Source organism: Nuphar pumila, chromosome 9, assembly GCF_984573655.1.
Source record: "Nuphar pumila chromosome 9, dmNupPumi1.hap1.1, whole genome shotgun sequence".
Classification (NCBI taxonomy): Eukaryota; Viridiplantae; Streptophyta; class Magnoliopsida; order Nymphaeales; family Nymphaeaceae; genus Nuphar; species Nuphar pumila.
Genome location: NC_143257.1, coordinates 215137 through 238777, shown reverse-complemented (window position 1 = coordinate 238777; position 23641 = coordinate 215137). Strand labels below are relative to the sequence as shown.

At 36.8% G+C, this 23641-nt stretch overlaps 1 protein-coding gene across 3 annotated transcripts in view; it reads left to right on the top strand.

The window, feature by feature from the left end:
• The window catches only part of HDA15 (histone deacetylase 15), a 66772-nt gene that overhangs the window by 24426 nt on the left and 18705 nt on the right, over positions 1-23641 (top strand). For all 3 annotated transcript variants that reach the window (XM_090017378.1, XM_090017377.1, XM_090017379.1), the window contains exons 8-12: positions 3989-4112; positions 4213-4338; positions 4488-4538; positions 8108-8176; positions 16422-16530. In XM_090017378.1, coding sequence (XP_089873504.1) covers positions 3989-4112; positions 4213-4338; positions 4488-4538; positions 8108-8176; positions 16422-16530 — 479 coding nt within the window. The remainder of the gene's footprint in view (positions 1-3988; positions 4113-4212; positions 4339-4487; positions 4539-8107; positions 8177-16421; positions 16531-23641) is intronic.

Sequence of the window (23641 nt, the reverse complement as noted above, 5' to 3'; positions counted from 1 at the left end):
GAAATATAAAATTTGTTGTTTTTGAAATTATAACATTTATATCCTTTTTTATTTTCACCATATCCAATGAAAGCACATTCCACGACATTTGGTGAAAGTTTATTATTTCCTTGAAAAAAACCAAGCATTTGCATCCAAACACTCTTAATCTCTTAAAATCGGATATATTTTGAACAATTTTTCAAAAGGAGATATTTTTAAGAGAAGAAATCATTCTATTAATAAGATATTGAGGAAAGTGCAACTTTGATCCAAAAACACTTGGGAATATTCTTGGAAATAAGTAGGGTTCGAGTTGTTTCAATAATATACTTGTGTGTTCTCTCCGCAAGTCCATTTTGTTGAGGAGTTTTTGCGCAAGATCTTTGGTGAATAATCTCATTTTGCTTTAAATAATTTTGAAATTCATTTGACATATATTCTCCTCCCGCATCAGATCAAAAGATAAATATATTGGTTTGAAATTGATTTTTGATAAGCATATAAAATTCTTTAAAAAAGGAGAAAACATCATATTTGAACCTAAGAAAGTATATCCAAGAATATCTAGTGTAATCATCAACAAAAATAACATAGGAATATCCTCCTTTTGACATGATCTGTGTTGGTCCCCATACATCCGAATGCACTAACTCAAAGGGTCTTTGAGAAACAAAGTTACTATTAGGAAAAGGAAAATGCATTTTTCCATGAATACAATCATTGCAAACAAATTCCTTTTCATTACAAATTTTTTCCCAGAATGGAAAGAGACATAACTTAGTCATCTGGGTGATTAAATAGTCTTTTGTGCCAAGTGACATCTTTAGACAGATCATGATTACAAAAAGATTTAGATGATAAAGACAAAAAATGCATATAGTAGAGATCTCCTCTCCTATGGCCTTGCCCAATCTGCTTCCCGGATCGGAGATCCTATACATAACAATCGATGCGTGAGAAAAAAACTCTACAACCATGATCGAAAATTTGGGAAACCAAAAAAAGTTTAAGTTTAATTTTGGAATAACTCTAATTTTTGGAACATAAAATTCTTTTGATGTGTTTGAAATTTTATCTAAATTTTCAATTCTTTTAACCTCTAAGGATGTTTATTCGACGGTAGAAACAAAAGATTTAAAAGAGTTGGTTCATTGTTTGAATAGAAGAGAGACATGAGGGGCCATATAAAAAGAAGCACTCGAGTCAAGAATCCAAAAAGACATACCGGGAGGAGATGAGATCGCGACACCGGATGTGGATGGGCTTCCATTAATTGCGTAATAGATTCCTTGAGGCTCTCGTCCTTCTTTGGCTCTTCAATTGCTTTAAAGGATCTTTCTCCAATGGAAGCCACATTTCTTTTGAGCTTAGGACAATTGGGTTTGATATGTCCCGGCCCATTAAAAAAATGACAAATAAATTTTTTTCCCTTCATTGTTAGGCTTCTAAAAGCGAGGAGGCTTATATGTCTTCAAGTTGTTTCTCAATTTTGAAACATGAACTTCATCAACCTCTTTCATCATAGACAAACAAGTCTTCTTGACATATTATGGCAAGACCTTCATTTAGAGGTGGTGAGGATGTCCTATGTAATAAGGATGACCGAACTTACTCTAATTTCAGCCGAAGACCATGGAGAAATTGAAAAAAATGTTCCTTCTCCACAACATCCACACCGAATACCCATTTGGGTTTAAGAAGGGAAAGTTATCCCATAAAGGGGATAATGTGCTAAAATAGTTAGGTACATTCATATCCCCTTGTTTAGTAGCTCTTGCTTTTTCTTCCAAAAAATATTGCCTTGCTAAGTCTTTTTGGATATACATACTCTTCATGAAATTTCAAGCCTCATTGACTTTTCTAAATTTTGCAAGGTTGACACAAATTTTGAGCTCAACATTGCTCATACCATGCCAAAATTTCACTTTTCTAATCTTTAACTTTGGATTGATATTCAATTATGGCTTCCTCACTTTCTTCTTCATTAATAACTTTCTCTTGTTCTCCTTGGTGAGTTTAAGAGTAGCCATTCAATTTGAAGGAGAGATCAATCTTTGAATCTTTCTCGGCCATGACGAAGAAGGAAGATAAGAGAAAAGAAAATGAGAATGGTTGAGGATAAACGTGATCACCACCAGCTCGATCACGCCAAGCACTATGAACACTTTCAATGGTACAATCACCAATGCCCAAGAGTGAGAACACCAAGGGGATCTGATACCATGTAATGAAATAAAGTGTGCACAAACACAATGCCACTAAAGGGCTACAAAAAGTGCACAAACACAAAAGCCACTAATGTTCTAAATACCATAAGCCACAAAGGGCTAAGCAAACAAAACTCATAAAGTGCAAGAACACAAACATAAAAAATATAATTCTTTTATAAAATGCTTAAGGAAAACATTAACAAGAGGGGCTGAAACCCTCTTTAAATAGACCACAAGGCAGTTCAATAGAGCTGTTGGGGATCTCCCAACAGCTCTATTGGCTGTTTACAAAAATTCCCTTTCACATTAATGAAAGGGACAGTGGACACCAAACATAATAATAATAATAATAATAATAATAATAATAATAATAATAAAAAGATTACAATGCTGCCCCTAATAGAAAGCTCCTATGTCACACTGACTCTTCTAACAGGGCACCGCACCCGCGTCGCACCCGCACCCAGGTGGGTGCGACACTTGGACACAACTTTCTTTATGTTAGGTGAAGTCAACCACACTGAGGTCCATTTCTATCCAAAAGTTGATTCGGTTAATCCTAATCAAGTCTATTTTTATCTGTATTATATATAAATACATAAATGCACACAAATACACAGTGTTAACTTAAAACTGTTAAAAATTATATATATATCCTCCCCGCACCCAAGTTTTTTTAAAGTGCCGTATCTGCACCCGCATCCGCACCCACACCTATGTGACATAGAAGCTCCTATTACATAGTGAGAAAATGCCTCAGGTGGTCTTTACTAATTTACAATCATAGGAACATAATATATATACATGTAAATGTATATATTTCTTGTTTATATATATGTATACACATTTACATGTATATATATAAACAAATATATACGTATATGAATATATGTATATATTTTAACAACAGGGACATGCTATTTTGATGGTGTCCGTGATAACATGAGCAGACATGCTCAAACACGTGGACACTGACACGTACGGGCAATATTTTAATAATTTTAATGTTTTAACTTTTAAGTATTATTTCAATAAAATGTATTTATAATATTTAAAAAATCAAAAAATAAATTTTTATTGATTAAAAATTTAAAAAATTCGTGCCTTCTTTTCCTAACAAATTTCAAACTTCCAAGTCGAACCCACATCACACGTCCTTATGTCCATGTCTTTTTGACAGTGGACAACACATTGTGGATAAGTATAAAGTGCAGCCTAATTTAAAAGTTCTTGGCTCTAGGACCCATTGTGGAATTTTTTGTTTTGCTGTTGACCAATGGTAAACTCTAGGGTATCCATTATATGAGAAGCATGTTCACAGCATTCCATGTGTTTTGGTTGTTCCTTTTCTTTCTGAAGTTTTTCAATTTGGCATGGCTGAAATGGAGAATCTTCTGTGAAGGGATTGGTTCCGTTGGACGGGCCATTTTATCTAAATGGGTGAGTCAATGGGATATAGAATTGGTAAAGGGTGGAGATTATGGCATGCTCTTGCGTGGTGGCACGACTGGATGGAGAGCTATAATAGTCTTTGGAGGACAGGAGTCTTTGCCTTGGATCTAGCACAATACTATTTTATCACATTATTAATTTCTGATATGATTAGTTTGATTTGGTTTTGTAGTTATCTTCTGTTGTATGGGGTACCACTTATGCCCTCGTTACCTGTGAGACTTGAACTTTTATTTACTTTTTTTGCAGTCCTATCATGCTCACCCATGGTTAAAATGATTGCATAGGTTTCAACTTTCAAGTGACTGAAGTTAAACTATTTTCCCCTCTTTTTCGAGTGACAGTTACTTCACACCTGATACATATGCCAATGAACATTCAGCTCGTGCTGCACGACTTGCAGCGGGGTTATGTGCAGATCTTGCCTCAGATATTATGCATGGACAGGCCAAAAATGGTTTTGCACTTGTAGGTTGAATATGTGATGTTCTCTATGATGTTTTTTGAGAGAGAATTCTTTGAGGTTTGGTCTGGTTAATTTCAACCGTCTCTTCTTGTCTCAAGTCAGGTTAGGCCTCCTGGACACCATGCTGGTGTGAAACAAGCTATGGGCTTCTGTTTGCACAATAATGCAGCAATGGCTGCTTTAGCCGCTCAAGCTGCAGGTGCAGATAGAGTGTTAATTGTTGATTGGGTAATATTTAGTTACTCTTCTCTCTGGGTCTGTGAATGTGGTTTCATGGTTTAATTCTATTCTTTTACTCTATGTGTGCTACTGACTCTTTATTTTGAAAAGTACACCATGGTGTTTTATATAGTTTAATTGTTTTACTGAAACTGCAGGATGTGCACCATGGTAATGGTACCCAAGAGATTTTTGAAGGAAACCGATCGGTGAGCCTCAATAATAGTCTGGAATGTATTGTTTCACTTTCCGTTTTATTATGCTATTTGGTTGCATGTACTAGAAGTTATTTTGGAGATTGCATATGATGGGAAGAGTCACTGGAGTGTGTGTACTGATGATAGAGGTCAGACTTGGTTTCTGCTTTGAACAACTAATGTTTACGCATTCAATATAAACTATATGCTGAGATACTTTATTAAAGACTACTCCCATAAATGTTGGATTAGCATGCAGTTGCTACCTAATGATATCAGGTTGGTGGCAAACTGTGGTGGTTTAACAGTAGATATCTAAATTTGTTAATGTTGACACCAATTTTCATGTGCTCTACAAGTTTCCACTTAAGAAAAAGAAACAAGGAATTCTTCAGATTTAGCATCCGACTGTTGGCGAAGTCCTTTGTCATGTTCTAAAAGGGTTTATGATACAGTTTCCATTATATCTGTCAATCTATGTCACATAGGTGCGGGTGTGGATGCGGCGATGCGGCACTTTAAAAAAGGTTGGGTGCGGGGGTATATGTATATATATATATATATATATATATATATATATATATATATATATGTGTGTGTGTGTGTGTGTGTGTGTGTGTGTGTGTGTGTGTGTGTGTGTGTGTGTGCGCGCGCACACTTATGTATTTATATATATAATATTAGATAAAATTGGACTTAGTTAGGGTTAACCAAATATACTTTTGGAACAAAAATGGACTTCGTTGTGGTTGACTTCACCTGACACAAAGGAAGCCGTGTCCAAGTGTCGCACCATGCGGGTGTGACACAGGTGCGTTGCCCTGTTAGAAGACTCCGTGTTACATAGCTGTCAATGATTATTGTTTCGACTGGAAGGAAACAACATTGAATGGGATTCATTACTGCTTCTAGGAGAATCTTGTCCTGGCCTATTACATGGGCACATTGTCATCCCTATATTGTCAATTGTTGCACGTGCAATCATCGATAGGCTGTGTCAAAGAAGATGCAGGCATGTAATTTTATAGACATTGGAAATAGACATACATAAGGAAACACAATTTCGCGTGCCAAAAGATCATATGTAGCAAAAACATAGATGAACTCTCTGGTGGTTCCACTCAGAAGGTCTTGTTTTTGTGTTTCTCGAACCACTCCCTTGTCAATCCTTGGATACACTGAATATTAGGAAGTCCTTTATTTCTGTCCATATGCCCTTTATTCATTGTTGCCATCACCACCAACCCATCTACATGTAGGTAACTTTATGAATCATGTTTGTCCATCTTCCTATTTGTAACTAAAACCTATCAACTTGCAATTTTTACATGCTTACATGATTCATTTCATAGGATATGACAAAAGTTCAATGGCTAGTTACTTGTGACTGACACTGGTAATGTAGAAACTTGCTTGTAGTGGAGTTATTGCAGTCCGCATATGTCCAAGAAAGCCATTTCAATAATAATCAGTTTGATCTGTTTATCCAAGAAGGCCTACAGTTTGAGTCCTTATAGCCCTATATTATATGATATATTATGTGATGTATTGTATGTTTTTTCCAGTGAGGTGTTATGTAATAAAAGAGTACCTCTACGATTTAAAGGACATTTCTACAAGATTGCTATAAGACCCAACACTATTACATGAGGCTAAATGTTGGACGACCAAGAACTGACAAGAAGTTAGAGTGCATGTTGCAGAGATGCATAAGCTAAGATGGATGTCTGGGATTGCGAGAAAGGATAAAGTTAAAAATGAATATATCAGATTGCATTTATGAGCAAGACCAATAAAAGATAAAATAAGTGAATGTCGTTTAAAATGGTTTGGACATGTTGCACGAAGTCTTATCATGGCTTTTGTGAGAAAGATTGACATGATACAAGTGAAAGAAACTAGGAAAAGAGGAAGACCACTGAAGATTTGAGAGGTAGCTAGAGGTGACGTTAAGGATTGTAAAGTGACAGAAATTGTTGCTCTAGATAGACAGAAATGAAAAAATGGGACTCACCAATCCAGTCCCATGTAGTTGGGATATGGCTTAATGATGATGATAATGTATTATATGCTTTTTGCCTGCTCAAACTCTGATAGAAATCAAAATTTATAAGTTTTATCTCTAAAGACTCACTTATTGCCCTAGTCATTTGTCAAAAAAGTTGGATTCTCCATGTCATTGATCCATGCAGGTTAAAAGGAAGCAAAATGAGGGGAACTAGAAAGAAAGAAGACAGAGTGAAGAGAAGAGTAGGGAGGAGGGGCGATCACATCATAGTGCAAAAAAAAAAAAATTACAATTGCCATACCATTTCTTGTAAAAAGCAATAAAAAACTAGGCTAACCTTATGCAACCATTAACTACTGTGTGAAGTTGTCATGGAAGAAGGCATGAAGGCTCTGTTTAAACAGAGAGGCTTTTTCAATTGAATTTCTGAATACGATAAGCTTATTGATCATGGTTTGGCCATGAAAGTTGTCTACTATCCTTTGAAAAAGAAAGTTGAATGCAACAATTTCAGTCCTTTTCTGAATGTGATCAACTTTATATATTCGTAAGAAAGGTAGGTGTAATGGTCAGATTTTCTGAAGATCGCTTTCATTTTTTCCTTTTCATTCAGAGTATCTTATCTACTCTGAAATAGCAGTATCACAACTGCTACAATGGTTCAGGAAGGTCCGTGTTTAAATCATGGTTGCCAGTTGAGGAAGCGGGAGCGGGAAGCGAGGCACTTTCAAAATTTTAGGAAGCGGGAAGCGTGGGACCACTTAGGAGCGATTCGGGAGGCGTCTCGGAAGCGACCTAGGGAGCGTCTGGGAAGCGTCTCGGAAGGGAGGGGGAAGCGAAAAAATAAAAATAAAAAATACAAAAAAATTGAAAAAATAGGGGAAGCGAGGGGGAAGCGTGATGGGAAGCGCACTTCCCATTAAAGGGAAGCACACTTCCCATAAAAGGGAAGCACGTTTCTCAAAAAAAGGGGATGCTTCCCCACGCGCTTCGGAAGCGCAACGTTTCACGCTTCCCCTTTTAGCTAGGCGCTTCCACTAACCCTGGTTTAAATTGATCTTGACCTGCAACACAGAGCCATGGATTGCACTGGTTGCAGCAATTGGTTTGCTGCAATGAACTTATCTCAACTGTGATGACCAATCAATAATTATTTGATTATCTGTGAGAGTCTGACTTAGACATTTTAGTCTTAATTTTAAAAATTTTGTTTTTCTTGTAACTATTCTTCTACTTCAACTTCTTATTCAATTGCGGTTACTTCCTTTGCCTTGTGGCTTTCATTTTTCCTGCACAATCTTTTTGGTTATATTGTTTCCTGTTTCATAATATGATTATTGTGTTTTAGTCCATCTATCGCATGTGTAAATCCATCTTATGCTATCCTTTTGTTTGTAGCAAATTATCTTTCTTCCAACATCAAATGTTTCTTGTTAATTTTGTTTGTTTAATCAGTTTTCCATTATGCCAGAGCTTATCAGTTAAGATTTCATGTTTTGATTGGCTTGCTTTTCTGGAATCTTGATTGACAGAAACTTTGGGTGTTGCATTCTGACTTGAAATGTTTTTGAAGGTACTCTATATTTCTTTACATAGATATGAGGATGGGCGGTTTTATCCAGGCACCGGGGCTGCAGACGAGGTATCCATTTGAGCAATTTTACATTTTTGTTTTGCTAGTGGCTGTTCTAAAAAGTTATTACAGTCAGCTAATTTTATGCAAATGATGTTTGTTTTTATTAAAGCATAGTGTTGATCATGTGACACTTCATCATTTTCTTACAGCACAGAGATGACTGATATATTGGAATTGCGAGATAGTGCACACATTTTTTCTCATTAGTGCAATCTCTCTTTTGGATGTATATGGTTAAATCCTTAAATTTGCTCATTTCTATTGCCTATTTTTGTTGAGTTGGTTTGAAGTGGCAAAGGATGTACACATGATCTGCGGGCAGTCTCTTAAAGCCTTTTTATTTTAGAGATTTTAATTGCCATCCTGGGACCTTGCAACATTTTCAACCCTGGAGCTGAATAGTATTAAGGATTTGTCATTCAGGTTATGTAGGGACTAAAGAGTTCATGTATTACTAACAGGGGATTCTGTCCAGCAAAGATACAAAATACCTAGGAGGATGCCTCCCTCATTGGGATGTCTCCTTTTGTAGCCGCTTCTTTCTCTCTTTTGCTTCTCTTCCTTTCTTCTTTTCATATTTCTGCAGGGCACGATTTTCCACATGGTATCAGAGAGGGGTGAGGATAAGACCCATCAATCTAAGGAATCAAAGGGTGCTGAACCATCCTTCCTCTAATCCAAGTTAAGTATTCCTCTTCTTTCTCCTTTTTCCCTATATCTTCTTTCTTGTTCCTTATTTTCCACATCTTCTTTATTCTTCCCTATCTCCTTTTACAAAGGTATCCCTTTCAATACATCTTCTTTCCCTTTATATCTTTTAATCTTTCTTCCTTCATCTCTTTTGTCTAAAAAAAGGAGATATTGCACCAGCTTTGACAAAAAAAAAAAGGAAAAGAATATTATCAGCAACAAAAAAGGGGTGGTGGTGGTGGAATCTGATATAAGTTAGATCTGATGTCATCTTCTTAAGGTGTCACATCTGTTCCTTTTGCACAAAAACAAAACTGGCGGCTTCTTTTTAGCTGAGCTCTCTGTTTCCTCTTGCATTCTACCCTTTCTCTATTTCTTGTGCTCCTTTAGTTATGCCTTTTGTTATTATTCTAATCCATTTTGTCTTCGTTTTATGTTCTACTTTCTCTATTTTCTTTTTGTTACTTCAGTTTTTGCTTTCACAGCCTTATTCCCACTGTTATCATATCTGATAAATGTCATGATTATTTGGTTTTGTCTGTTTCTTGAATCTGGTTTTATTGTCTGTTTCTTTTGTCCTTTCTGCTTTGCCATGACTTCTTTAAACCCTTCTTTGAGTTCATCATTTCTAAACCAACTTGTCACTAACAAGTTGGACTCCTCCAACTTTGTCACATGGAAGAAATAAATTCTTTCATTCATCAATAGCCTAGATCTGGTGGGGCAAATGCAAATAATTAAAACTTAAAATAAAACTTTGTCACAAATGCAAATAATTAAAACTTTATATAAAATATCACTGCATACCAAAGTTAAAATGTTTACTACTTTATATAACACAATGATAAGATCAAGAAAGTTCATACAAGGTTACAAACTAAAGATCTGAATATATATATATATATATATATATATATATATATATATATATATATATATATATATATCAGCTCAATGATTTTCTTCAATTGTTGCAGTGTAAGTGTTCACTAGCTTGAGATATTGATGGTTCGTATTCATCTTCTGAATCAGGAAGAACTTTTGACAAATTTTCTCCAATGAATGTTGCATGTATTTATGCCTTTTGTTTATCATCTTCTATGAGACTCGTAAGATAATCAATACGAACATTAGAGGGAATACAATGAGTACATAATCGTACAGTGGAGTTGTGATGCCCTATGATCTGACATCTAAATTTATATATAATCCATCATGCATTACAAAACTACAAAAGTTACACTTTACTATCCCTTTTAAAGTTGTCTTTAAATCCGCTAGTTTGCAATATTTTCATGCTGGATCATTTGAGCCACAACCTCCACTATCCATAGACCTTTAACGTGCAATTTTGATGTTTAAGGATACAAAAATAGGTGATTTAAGATGAAAAAGCAAAAAACAAATATCATCAACACATCTAGGTCTTAAAAAAGGGCTAATGACAAAAAATAAATAAATAAAAACATCAAAAGAAATGAGTTTACCCTTAATTCTGAAGCTTTAAGCCTTTCTCCAAATTCAATCTCACACAAATCAAACCCCTAGGACTCGATTTTGAAGGTTAGAGGTTAAAAAATGTGTATGTAAGATGGAAATAAGCAGATTTAGGGTAAATCACACCACTATGATTGTGTAGGATGGAAATCGGAGGCTTTTAGGTTAGGTTTTGAGTGTTATAAGCCAAAAAAATATTGAGTAGGACAAAAATGGATGAGATTTGAGGCAAATCACACTTCTAAGGCTCGGATCTAGCAAAAGCCCTGATTTTTAGGGTATATTTGATTTCAAAATAGTGTCGGTAGGCTTAGAAAAAAGGTTGGGGAGGGAACATGCAAAAACGGAGTCAAAATGACCTTTGGCGGCTAAAAATATAGCCGCCGATCGCCACATTTTTGGCAACGGAAGAGTACAAAAAAGGAGCCGACTCAGACAATACAAGGTGTATTGTAAGATACACACATGTATCGTGCTAGTCATGTCATATCGGTACGATAATCATACCAACTATGATATGGGCCTTATGTCGTATCGGTTTCTCTGCCGATACTACGATATAATACAATACAATACTAATAACTTTGGATTTGATAATTTCAGCTTGGTAGTTGTTCAATGTGGTTATTCAGTGTGCTTATGACAGAAGTGTAAATGATCACTCTTTTATAGAGAAAATCTCTGTACTTATTATGCATGTAGATTGTGAGGATGATCTAGTGATGCGGAAGAAGTTTCAAAGTTGGAGTGTATATATATACCCTAAATATTATAAAAGCATAAGGGTATCAAGTGCAAAAAATTGGTTGCTTTATAACTTTTTCTTAATTGACATTCTTATGATGTGAGTTGAGAACAACAATAACAACAACAACAACAACAACTACGCCTTCATCCCAAAACAATTGGGGTCGGCGATATGAACCAACAAAGAAAATCATTCTGGGTCTTCCACATGAATCCTTCTCCTCCATTCATTTTTATCCAATGCCATGTCCTCGGTGAGGTTCAAAGCATTCATATCCTTTCCTATCACCTCCGTCCATATCTTCCTAGGCCTACCCCGACCTCTTTTAACTAATATATTTTCCCATTTCTCCATCCTTCTAACTGGAGCATCATTAGGCCTTCGTCGAATATGTCCAAACCACCGTAAACGATTCTCTCTCATCTTATTTTCAATGGGTGCAACACCTACCTTCTTACGTATCTCCTCGTTCCGAATCTTATCTTTTATTGTATTTCCACACATCCATCTCAACATACGCATCTCAGCTACACTCATTTTTTGAATATGATGTCTCTTGGCCGCCCAACATTCCGTACCATATAGTAAAGCGGGCCTAATAGTCGTCCTATAAAACTTTCCCTTCAACCGCAATGGCATTCTACGATCGCACAACACTCCAGTTGCACTCTTCCATTTCATCCACCCAACCTTTATCCTATGATTTACATCTCCATCAATTTCTCCATACTTTTGAATGATAGATCCCAAATATTTGAAAGAATCATCCACCGGTATTTCTTGCTCACCAAGCTTCACTACACTCCCATCTCTATTTCGTTGCTTACTAAATCGACATTCCATGTATTCTGTCTTACTCTTACTCAACTTAAAACCTCTTGCTTCCAATGTCTGTCTCCATAATTCTAACTTAGCATTAACCCCAGCTCTAGACTCATCAATCAAAACAATATCATCAGCAAACAACATACACCACGGCACATTTTCTTGAATTGATCTCGTAAGCTCATCCATCACTATAGCAAATAGGAAAGGGCTTAAAGCAGATCCTTGATGTAACCCAACCGTTATAGGAAAATTGGTTGTCACCCCTCCACAAGTGAGGACATTGGTTACTACTCCTTCATACATATCTTTAATTATACTAATGTACTTGAGATAAACACCTTTCTTCATCATTGTCCACCAGAGAACGTCCCTAGGTACTCTATCGCAAGCCTTCTCCAAATCAATAAAAACCATATGCAAATCTTTGTTCCTCTCTCTATTTCTCTCAATAAGTTGTCTAAGAAGATATATAGCTTCCATAGTAGATCTTCCAGGCATAAAACCAAATTGATTCTCCGATATCATGACAACCTTCCTCAACCTAGACTCAATCACCCTCTCCCAAAGTTTCATAGTATGACTCATGAGTTTTATACCACGATAGTTTGTGCAATCTTGTATATCACCCTTATTCTTATATAGAGGCACCAAAGTACTCTTCCTTCACTCATTAGGCATCTTATTTGTCCGCCAAATCTTGTTAAAAAGATTTGTCAACCATTCTAAACCTTTCTCTCCCAAGCATTTCGAAGCCTCGATAGGTATACCATCCTGGCCAACTGCCCTTCTTGATTTCATTTTCTTCAAAGCCTCTGCAATTTCTTTCTTTTGAATCTTGCGCATGAAGTCACGATTCATCTCATGAAAAGGAATGAAAAAGTCTCCAAGATCCTGAGCATGACTTTCATTAAATAGCTTATCAAAATAATCTTTCCATCTTTCCTTAATCTCCTCATCTTTGACTAAAACCCTTTGCGTTTCATCTTTGATACATCTAACCATACCCAGATCCCTCGATTTCCTATCTCTCATTTTTGCAATCCTATAAATATCCTTCTCACCCTCTTTGGTATCTAACTTGTCATAAACCTCCTTATATACCTTATCCCTCGCGTTCCGAACTACTTTTTTAGCTTCATTCTTTGCTATCATATACTTCTTCAAATTCTCATTATCACGACTTTTACTTAGATTTCTATAACACTCTCTTTTAACCTTAATAGCTAATTTGACATCCTCGTTCCACCACGATGTATCCTTACCTAGCGGTGCACCGCCTTTAGACTCACCCAATACCTCCTTAGCCACCTTTCTCATGCCACCCACTATCTTATTCCACATAGATTCTGAATCCTCCTCGAGATACCAATCAACTTCCTTAACTACCCGCTCTACAAACATTCCTTGTTTAGCTCCTTTCAGTGCCCACCACTTAATTCTAGGATCTATCCTATGTCTATCCCTTTTGCGGCATTGTCTAATTCTAAGATCTAAAATTAAGACTCTATGTTGTGTAGCTACACTTTCTCCCGATATAACCTTACATTCGATGCAACAACCCCTATCTCTCTTTCTAAGTAGGAAAAAATCTATCTGACTCGTATTAACCCTACTTTTAAATGTTACTAGGTGAGACTCCCTCTTCCTAAACCAAGTGTTTGCTAAGATCATATCATAGGACAAACCAAAATCTAAAATCCTTTCTCCACTATCGTTTCTTTCTCCTATACCATAGCCTCCATGGATACTCTCAAATCCATCCCTACTAATGCCTACATGCCCATTAAGGTCACCGCCGATGAAAAGCCTTTCTCCATAAGATATCCCTTGTACTACTCCATCTAAATCTTCCTAAAATTGACGCTTAGTGGAATCATCTAAACCTACTTGAGGTGCATAAACACTAATAATATTAATAATATCCGTACCTAATACTAATTTAATAAGTAAAATCCTATCACCCTTCCTACGGACCTCAACTACATTATCTATAAACTCACGACTCATAACAATCGCTACTCCATTCCTATTCCTATTTATTCCTGTATACCAAATCTTATATCCCCAAGGTTCTATCACTTTTGCTTTCTCACCTACCCATTTGGTCTCTTGTAGACATAAAATATCAATCTTTCTCCTACACATAACATCTACTAACTCTACCAGCTTACCAGTTAAAGACCCTATGTTCCAAGTGGCTAACCTAATTTTATGGTCTTGGACTAACTTCTTTACCCCCACCCGTCCAACAAAGTGAGGGAACCCTTGCCTATTTGACACCACACCCGGGCGCCGGTGTGACGCGTCGCTTCCGGGCGACGACCTAGCAACCCTTGCCCATTTATCACTGCCTCCGGGCCTATAGAGGAGTACAACGCGTCGCTCAGTAGGGAACGCCCCAACGAAATTCTCATATTGGTTCATATTCATAGGGTATGACTAAGTTTTTATGTTGGCTGTCACAGGCCTACCACAACCCTCCTCCTTTATCCGGGCTTGGGACCGGCAGTGTATAACTAAACAGTTATACACAGGCGGAGTTATGATGTGAGTTGAGAACATAATTAGAAATTTGCATGGGCATTTGTATAGAGTTTTGATAAGAATAAATAAAAGTTACATGGCAGATTGTAATTTTTTAAAAAATAATGAGTTAATATTTATAACACTGTCTCTACACGTCTGTCTATCTCTCTTTCCCTCTTTAATGACCATAAAATGAAGAGACTCTCCCTCTCTCCAAAACGTCTCTTCCCTTTCTTAATAGCCATAAAATGAAAATATTTTATAATGTTTTAAAATTATCAATATGTTTATGATTTCATATTTTTTACTTTCAATTTTGAAAATGTACATGATGTAAACCTTTTTTTATCATTTGAGTTATCTTATAGGGCCAGCAATATTGGCAGGCCGATTATATAAAGTCTTTCACTTACACTCCAATTGAGCAAAATGACAAGTTGGGTCAAAGTAAAGAAGATGAATTTGAAGTAGTTGGAAAGTATTAAAGATTGGTAGGTAAACTTATCTATCTATTACTAGACTAGATATTACTTGTGCTATTAATGTGGTTAGTCCTTTTTGTGCTCTCACCTATGTCATAGGGATTCGGCTAGCAGGGTGCCGCACCCGCTTTGATGCGACTCGACGCGGGTGCGGCACCGCGTGCGGTCAACCCGATCCTGGGTGCGTTTACCGCACCCAGGATCATTTAGGTTCATTTTTTTTTGGATTTTTTTAAAAAAATTTGCCCTATGAAATGGGCTGCGAATTAAAAAAAAAAAAAAAAATTTGCTGACAGCTGCTGCTGCTCCTGCCTTTTCAATCCTGATCCTTCTTTTTGGTAAAGGATTTTCTCTCTCCATAATAAATGATAATGATGGTGGTAGCCTTGCTGATCCTTCTTTTTCGTAAAGGATTTTCTCTCTCCATAATAAATGATAATGATGGTGGTAGCCTTGCTGGCTATTAGTATTCACTGTTCTCCTGACGAGATGGCTGCGCTATCGTGCAGCTGTATATAAAATGAAATTTGAAAAAACCCTCGTCGGGGGAACCCCCGGACCCCCTTTTATATATATATATATATTATTTTTTTTACATTTTTGCCCCTGCCGCACCCCCGCACCCGGGTTTTTTGGAAGTGCCGAATCCCTGCACCCGCACCCGCACCCATGTGACACAGGCTCTCACTGTTGCACATGTAAATCCTATGTATTGTATTTTAAGCTACTTGAAGCAGAACACCGGAAGGGGAATTTGTAATCTGATGATGGGCATTTTGATGTTGAAGGATATGTTAATGTGGATGGGGCAGGTTTCTTATAAGATAGAAAGTCCATTTGAGTATATTTTACACTTTGTTGGAGGAAACGTGGTATCCTGGAGGAACAAGAAGCTGGCAGTTGTGGCTTGATCTAGTGCTAAAGTTAAGTATAGAACTATGAAACAAGGAATTTGCGAAGGTTTATGGCTGTAGTCTATCAACATAATTGAGGTTAGAGGAGAAGATTCCCATTTCCTTATACTGTGACAGTAAGCCGCCATCCAAATAGCATCTGATCCTATTTATCGTGAGAGAACAAAACACATAGATATCAATTCTCATTTTGTAAGGAAAAGGTGAAAGATAACAATTTTAGATAACACTTGTTCGCACAATCTGTTCAATTATCTGACATCCTCATTAAGCTAAACAATTTTATATAACACTTGTCCGCAGACTTGTATCGATCAAGACCGGATGAAACTGCTGCAAAACAACACAAATGTGGTCCTAAAGGGCTGAACAATTGCATGTGCTAGTTTTGTCCTTTAACACATGTAACATGCAAATTGGGTTGATTTCATTAATCTAGTTTTATGTAATTTCATTTCCATGTTTTTTTATAAGCGTGTAAAATTATATGAGCCACAAACACATGATTGATCCTTTGATCTCTTAGTGTAGTTATTGCTAATGTTTATTTCCTATTTCCAATGCAGGTAGGAAGCTTCGGTGCAGAAGGATACTCTGTCAATATTCCCTGGAAACGGGGGGGAATTGGGGATAATGACTATGTATTTGCATTCGAGCATGTTGTTCTTCCAATAGGTCAATTTCTCAAGTTCTAAATTTCTGCTTAGGCAAACAAACACATCTTTGGGTCCAAGTTGAATGATGGAAATAATTATTTTTGGTGTCTTGTGACATTCATGTAAATTATTTAGAATATTTTTAATCCCTATCTAGATAAATTATCAAACTCTTTGTGATGTTGAGACAATCTCCTTTGTGCTCCAAATAAGTTCCAAGTTTTCCATATGGTAGTTGTGACTGTAAATTTTATTTGCAGGTGGCAGTTACATTGGTTTTGATATATCGAGCTCTTGTATTGATGCACTATTTTAGTTTGCTCAATGATCAATGTGTTATTTTTGCAATAATGATTCAATTTTTTATCCCTATGTTCGCAAGTCACATGGATGTGGCTCTAGGTATGAGGATACAACCATATTGAGGATGCTCTCCTTCACAAATGGTATATAATCGGATTTGGTATAGGAGTAAAAATGGAGTATCTAATATGAACCGAGTTACATCTAACCTAACCTGGGGACCTTTCCTCTAGCTTGTTGCTCAAGCTATTTTGTTGTCCAAGCCTTAGTTGTCAAAGGCAGTAGGCGGAACCTAGGCGGTGGGGCCTAGGCAGACTTGTCGGTACCCCAAATAATTTTTTTAAAAAAATACACAAAATATGTAAACAAACTGTTACAATTAATAACAAACATATATACAACATAAAATCAATCAACAAAGCAATAGACAAAATACAACATGTCGTCGAACATTGTAAAGCAATTATATTAAATAACCTACTAAAAAAGATTAAAAATAAATGAACAATTGAATGAACAAACCTTACAACTAACAATGTGAATAAACAATATACAAATAGATTATATGCGAATTACACACACATATATAAATGAAACACACAAACACAAAATAAATATAATATACATATTATAATAACTGAAATACAGAAATATATAATATATAACTGAAATACAGAATATTATAATATATGCTTATAATATGTTAATATATATAATTATATATATTTAGACAGAAAACAGATATGCATGTGTGCATCAGCATCTGCATGTGAGTGTGTGTGTGCATGTGAAGTGGGATTTTGTCTGTATCGTACGATACGATACGTATCGTTATTTTTTAAAAAAACAATACGATACACAGTCGTATCGCTATACAAATGTATATCATGTCTGTATGATACATGCTTGTATCATACCGTAATGTACGATACAGGGTGTATCATACGATATTGTGTCGATACACTTTAAAAAGGGCCGAAAAGCAACTTCGTGATTTTGGGTTTTAAACACCTCTTGAAGGTCCACTCCCTCATTTGTGTAGAGGCCATTAAAGAGTTTTCCACATACCCTAGGAGCCGTGAGAGCGATTTGGGGACCGATCTATGCGGAAGGAAGATGGCTTTTGCGATTTTATTAAGAGTGTATTTCCACCATTTTTTCACTCAAAGAAGTGGGTTAAGGTAAAAAAGAAACCTATTAATATTTTGCATTGATCTTATGAGATAGGTAATGATTGATAATTTCTTATGTAGCTCATAGGGATATAAATGCTTCATATGTGATTTTATGGTTGCATTTTGTGCATTTCATCATTTTTTTCATGTGTTATGATTTTTTAGAATTTTTGCTTTTTTTAAGATTTATTTTTTAATTTATGATTTTTTACAATATGATACGATACAATAGGTATCTTATTTTAGGCTTAACCGATACGGGTTGATACAAGACTTTCAACCTTGGTGGGAACTATGAAAAAGATAAGAAAACAGATTATATATGAATTACACGCAAATATATATATATATATATATATATATATATATATATATATATATATATATATATATATATATATAACTGAAAACATAAACTATAGAAAAACAAGAAGACGGGGGGAGAGAGGAATAAGAAGAAAAAAACATGAGAGAGCAAACTGAGAGAGAGGAGGAAGAATAAAAAACAGAAAGAAGAAGAAAAAAAGGAAGAAAGAAAAGAGAAAAAAAAGGAAAACAAGAAAAAAAAAGAAAACAAGATAAGAGAAGAAAAAAACATGAAGAAGATGAACAAAAGGAAAAAGGAAAAGAGTAGATGGAAAAAAAGAAAAAAAGGAAGGGGGGGGGGGGGAGAAGAAAGTTGAGAGGCGGCTGGAGAGAGTAAACCAAGAGAGAGAGAGTGTGAAACCGAGAAAGAGAGAGTGAGAGCTCGAGAAACAGAGAGAGAGAGAGAGGAGCATACCTTGTTCTTCTTCTTCTTGTTGCTGCAACAAACAGAGAGAGAGTACTGCCCTTCCCCTTTTTATACCTTGGCTTGGTTGACCACTTGGTCAACCAAGTTTGAAAAAAAGTTGGACAATAATAGGCTTAAAGTCTAGGCGGTAAAATAGGGTCCCACTGCCTAAACCCAAAATCCTAGGTCGCCTAGGCCACCTAGTCGCCGCCTTTGACAACCAAGGTCCAAGCATGTGAAGCAAGCTTCACATCCAAGGGACTAGTTTCTTGGCAACTAGCAACTCCAAACAGTTGGGCATCACTTCCAACTTAGAATATACAATGGGAGAGAGAGGGACGTTCGAAAAAAGGGGGGGGGGGTGACACTATAGGAGATGCCTTGGGGTTCCTTCTCTTGAAGGAGAAGGGTTTCCCACTAAAAGAGTAATTTTGATTCATTAGTTCAAAGCATTAATATATAGAATTTTAAGTAGCCAAACTCTAAACCCTGGACCCCTTTCTAATTGAATGTCTAACACTGGGTCTGTGATCCAACCTAAACATTAAACACAAACTCCAAATGCATGAGATGCACAAGACTTTAATAGGACTTCAAACCTGAATTGAAACTCCCTGAACTCAAACTTGAATCAAACCCTGCACTCGGCGAATTGTAACACTAAATCATTGTTCCACAAATGCCTTGTTGTCAAGGTGTGGTTAGCTATCCTTCAATTCGGTGCCTCCTCCTTTGGAGTATCCAAAATATCCGTGGGTTCTTTCATCTTCAGAAGGATGAAGCTCATAATTCACCAACATACATTAGGGCTTGGTGCACGTCCATCACAACCTTATGTTGCATTGAAGAGATGCTCAACATATCTCCACTAAGAGACTCGACCCATCATCTTTTGAAGGGTTTTGAGGATTTGTTGTGGTAGGACTTGTGTCTCACCCCGTTACTCCTTGAACTTGTGCATTTCAACCACAAGCTCTTTTGTTGATAGCTTCGTGTTTGAGGAATGGTGCTATGATTTCAATTGGTATGAACTAATCATGTATATCGTGAGAGAACAAAGCATATTGGAATAGCTTGTCACTTCATATGGGAAAAGATAGAAAAAAGGGTCTTTAAAGTTCCCCATGTAAGAACCAAGAATGGCTTGCCGGTATCTTTACTATAGTAGTTAATTGAATGAGGCGTTTTGAGCTCATATGCAGTTAGGAATGATACATGTTTTCACACCCAACTTGAGGAGTTTTGAAGGAAGTCCTTGTTAATATATGAGCCCTTAAGAGTGTTAGAATACCTGTATTGAGAGAGAGAGAGAGAGAGAGAGAGAGAGAGAGAGAGAGAGAGAGAGAGAGAGAGAGAGAGAGAGTTGCGGCTGAACAAAAATAGTGTCCTAAACGTCTATTAATACTCGAATGTACAGTATGGGTCTGGATCCATTGTAATATCCAGATCCGAATAAAAAATAGCAAAACAAAACGTACATACAGGAGGTGGCTGTGGGTCGGGTTTGGACCCATACACCTAAAACACCTTTTTCAGCCCCCCTCAAGTTAATCATGGTTTTGAACCATTAACAACTTGTCTTTAAGCATCCAAAAACGATCTTTTGTCAAGCCCTTTGTAAATATGTCTGCAACTTGTCTTTCAGTGCTGACAAACTCAGGCTCAATCTCTTTTTCTTCAACTTTTTGTCTTACAAAATGTTGGTCAATCTCAATATGCTTAGCACGACTGTGGTGAACTGGATTGAATGGCATGTTGAGAGCACTTTGATTGTCACACAACAAGGTAGAGCGAGCAATCGTTTCTTCTACTTCAGTTAGGAGATGCCTGACCTATGTGACTTCGGCAGTAGCTGCAGCCATGGATCTATACTCAGCTTCAGTGCTTGATCTAGCAACAACCTTTTGTTTTCTACTGCTCCAAGAGACTAAATTTCTTCCAATAAAGACACAATATCCTGATGTAGATCTTCGTTTATTGGGATCCCCTGCCCAGTCTGCATCACAATATACAATAAGTTCACGCTCATTCTTGCTTAATGACTGCGGTGAATATATCAATTCGTCCCCAACGGTTCTTTTCAGATATCTAAGTATCCTCTTAACCGCTTCCATATGTCCAGTACATGGTGCATGCATAAACTGAGACACTTGATTGACTGAATAAACAATATCAGATCGAGTGAATGTGAGATACTACAACATTCCTATTAAGCTGCGATACCTGGTGTGGTCGTCACACAGATCTCCATCATGAGCACTGAGTTTTTGGTGAAGCACACTTGAAGTTCCTAGAAGTTTGCAGTCTTTCATGCCTGCCTTGCTGAGAACATCCACAATATACTTGTGTTGAGTGAGCGTCAAGCCATGAGCCTGGTTATCAACTTCTACACCAAGAAAATAGCACAGGGCACCAAGGTCTTTCATCTTGAACCTCTGACCTAGTAAATCTTTTACTTCTTGGATGTGAGCTTCAGAGTTCCCTATGATGACAATATCATCAACACAAATTAATAGTAGAGGGGTCACATTCTAACTTCTAAAAATAAATAGTGAGTGGTCTAATGCGGAACGAGCAAATCCATGTTTTTGAATCTCAAGTGAGAAGCTATCAAACCAAGAGCGAGATGCTTGCTTTAGACCATAAATAGCTCTCTTTAGCCTGCACACATGTGTTTTGCAATTTTGTTCTTGATATCCAGGAGCTTGTTCCATATAGACTTCCTCATTCAAATCCCCATGTAAGAATGCATTTTTCACATCAAGCTGACTCAACTTCCATCCATGTTCAACACCCAGGGAAAGAATAATTCGAATTGTTCCCATTCTCACCACGGGACTGAAGGTCTCATCATAGTCTTGCCCTGCTTCTTGGGTGAATCCTTTTGCCACAAGTCTTGCCTTGTATCGTTCAATGGTTCCATTTGGCTTATACTTTATTTTGTAGACCCATTTGCATTCGACAGCATTTTTGTCAGGTGGTCGGGGAACAACTTTCCAGGTTCTACATTCATGCAATGCATGCATTTCATTATTCATGGCTTCTACCCACTTGGTAGAAGTGGCTGCCTGATAGTACATAATGGGCTCATCTTCCTTATTGAGTGCAATTAAAAAGAGCTGAAAATCCAAGGAGAAGTTGTTATAATTGACCCACTTGTCAATGGGATGTCGTATGCGATTTGATTTTCTGACTTCAAGAGTATGAGAGGGAATAGGATCAGTGACTAAAACATGATCTGGATGATTTGATACTTTCAGTCTCTGTCTAGAATAAGAAATGCCTTTGTATCTGCCCGGTACGAATGGTAGTGCTTCCTCCTCATTCTGTGACCCCGATGTCCCAGTGTTCTCAAATATCTCTTCTTCTTGCTGTACACAATCTGGAGAACATGCTTTATTGGAACTAGCATATCCGTTCTAAACTCAGCCAAGGATGGTAGACTTCAGTTGTGTTGGGGAACATATCCGTTGTGTCAGTACCATGATCAAATTTTTTTTCATCAAAGACAACATTCCTTGAGATTCTGATGCGCTTGTTGATTGGATCATAACACCTATATCCTTTGTAATCATCTGCGTATCCCAAAAACCTACACTTCTAAGCCTTGTCCTGAAACTTGTTTCTCAGAGACTGATCAATGTGCACATAACAAACACATCCGAAGACACACAGATCGTGATAACTAGGGTAAGCTCCAAAAAGACAATAATGAGACTTATTTTTCAGAACAACCATAGGCAGTCTATTTATCACATGAACGGCAGAATGAAAGGCTTCTGTCCATAGGTTGATGGGAAGGTTACTGTCATGAAACATGCTCATGGCACTTTCAACGATATGCCTATGTTTTCGCTCAACAATCCCATTTTGTTGTGGGGTGTGTGGGCAGGACACCCTTCTTCCTATTCTGTTATTTTGAAGAAAAAAAATAAAGTCACGAGAAGATAACTCCTCACCTCCATCACATTGAAAAAATTGAATGGACTCAGAAAATTGATTTTTAACCAAGAAAAGAAAATTTTGAAACAAAGAGAAGACTTTCGACTTATTTTTTATGAAATATATCCAAGTGTATCGAGAATAGCTATCAACAAAGATTAAGTAGTATCTGCTCCCAGATCCAGAAACAATTGAGGCAGGTCCCCATACATCAGAACAAATTATCTTTAAAGGTTTTGAAGCTCTCTTATTAATGGAATGAAAATGCAATACATGACTTTTGCATGAAAAACAACTGAGACACTTCTGACTTCTTTCATCCCCATTTAGACTTTCTTTTGGAATGAGATTATTAGAGACAAGTTTCTCAATAAAATGACTCCCACAATATATTCAGAAATACTAAAAATATTGGCAGAAGAGGATGAACACGACTCTAATGAAGACTTCGAATCCAGATGAACAAGACAGACGGAATGACATGGAGCTTCTTCAAAAACATACATATTGCCTCGTCTCTTTCCTTCAGCGAATGTTTCCCTCGTGCTTAGGTCCTTGATCTGCAAAGAGAAGGGAGTGAATTCAACTGAAGCATTATTATCATCAATAAGTTTAGAAATAGCGACAATATTTTTCTTGATGTCGGGAGCGTGAAGAACATCAGAAAGTTTAAGAGTGGAATATGACATGGGAATAACAATTTTTCCAATATGAGAAACAGGATGGTGGGATCCATCTTCAGTGACAATCTTACTTTTTCCAAAATAAGGAATAGGGTTAGAAAGCTTACCTGCATCACCTATCACATGAGTTGTTGCCCCTGAGTTGACAAACCAAGTGCCTTCATCACTCTGCTTCAATTTTAACTCTGACAAAGCGGATATTAGCAGATCTTTAATCTCTTCACTGTCTCTTATATTTGTCAACTTTCTTTTGGT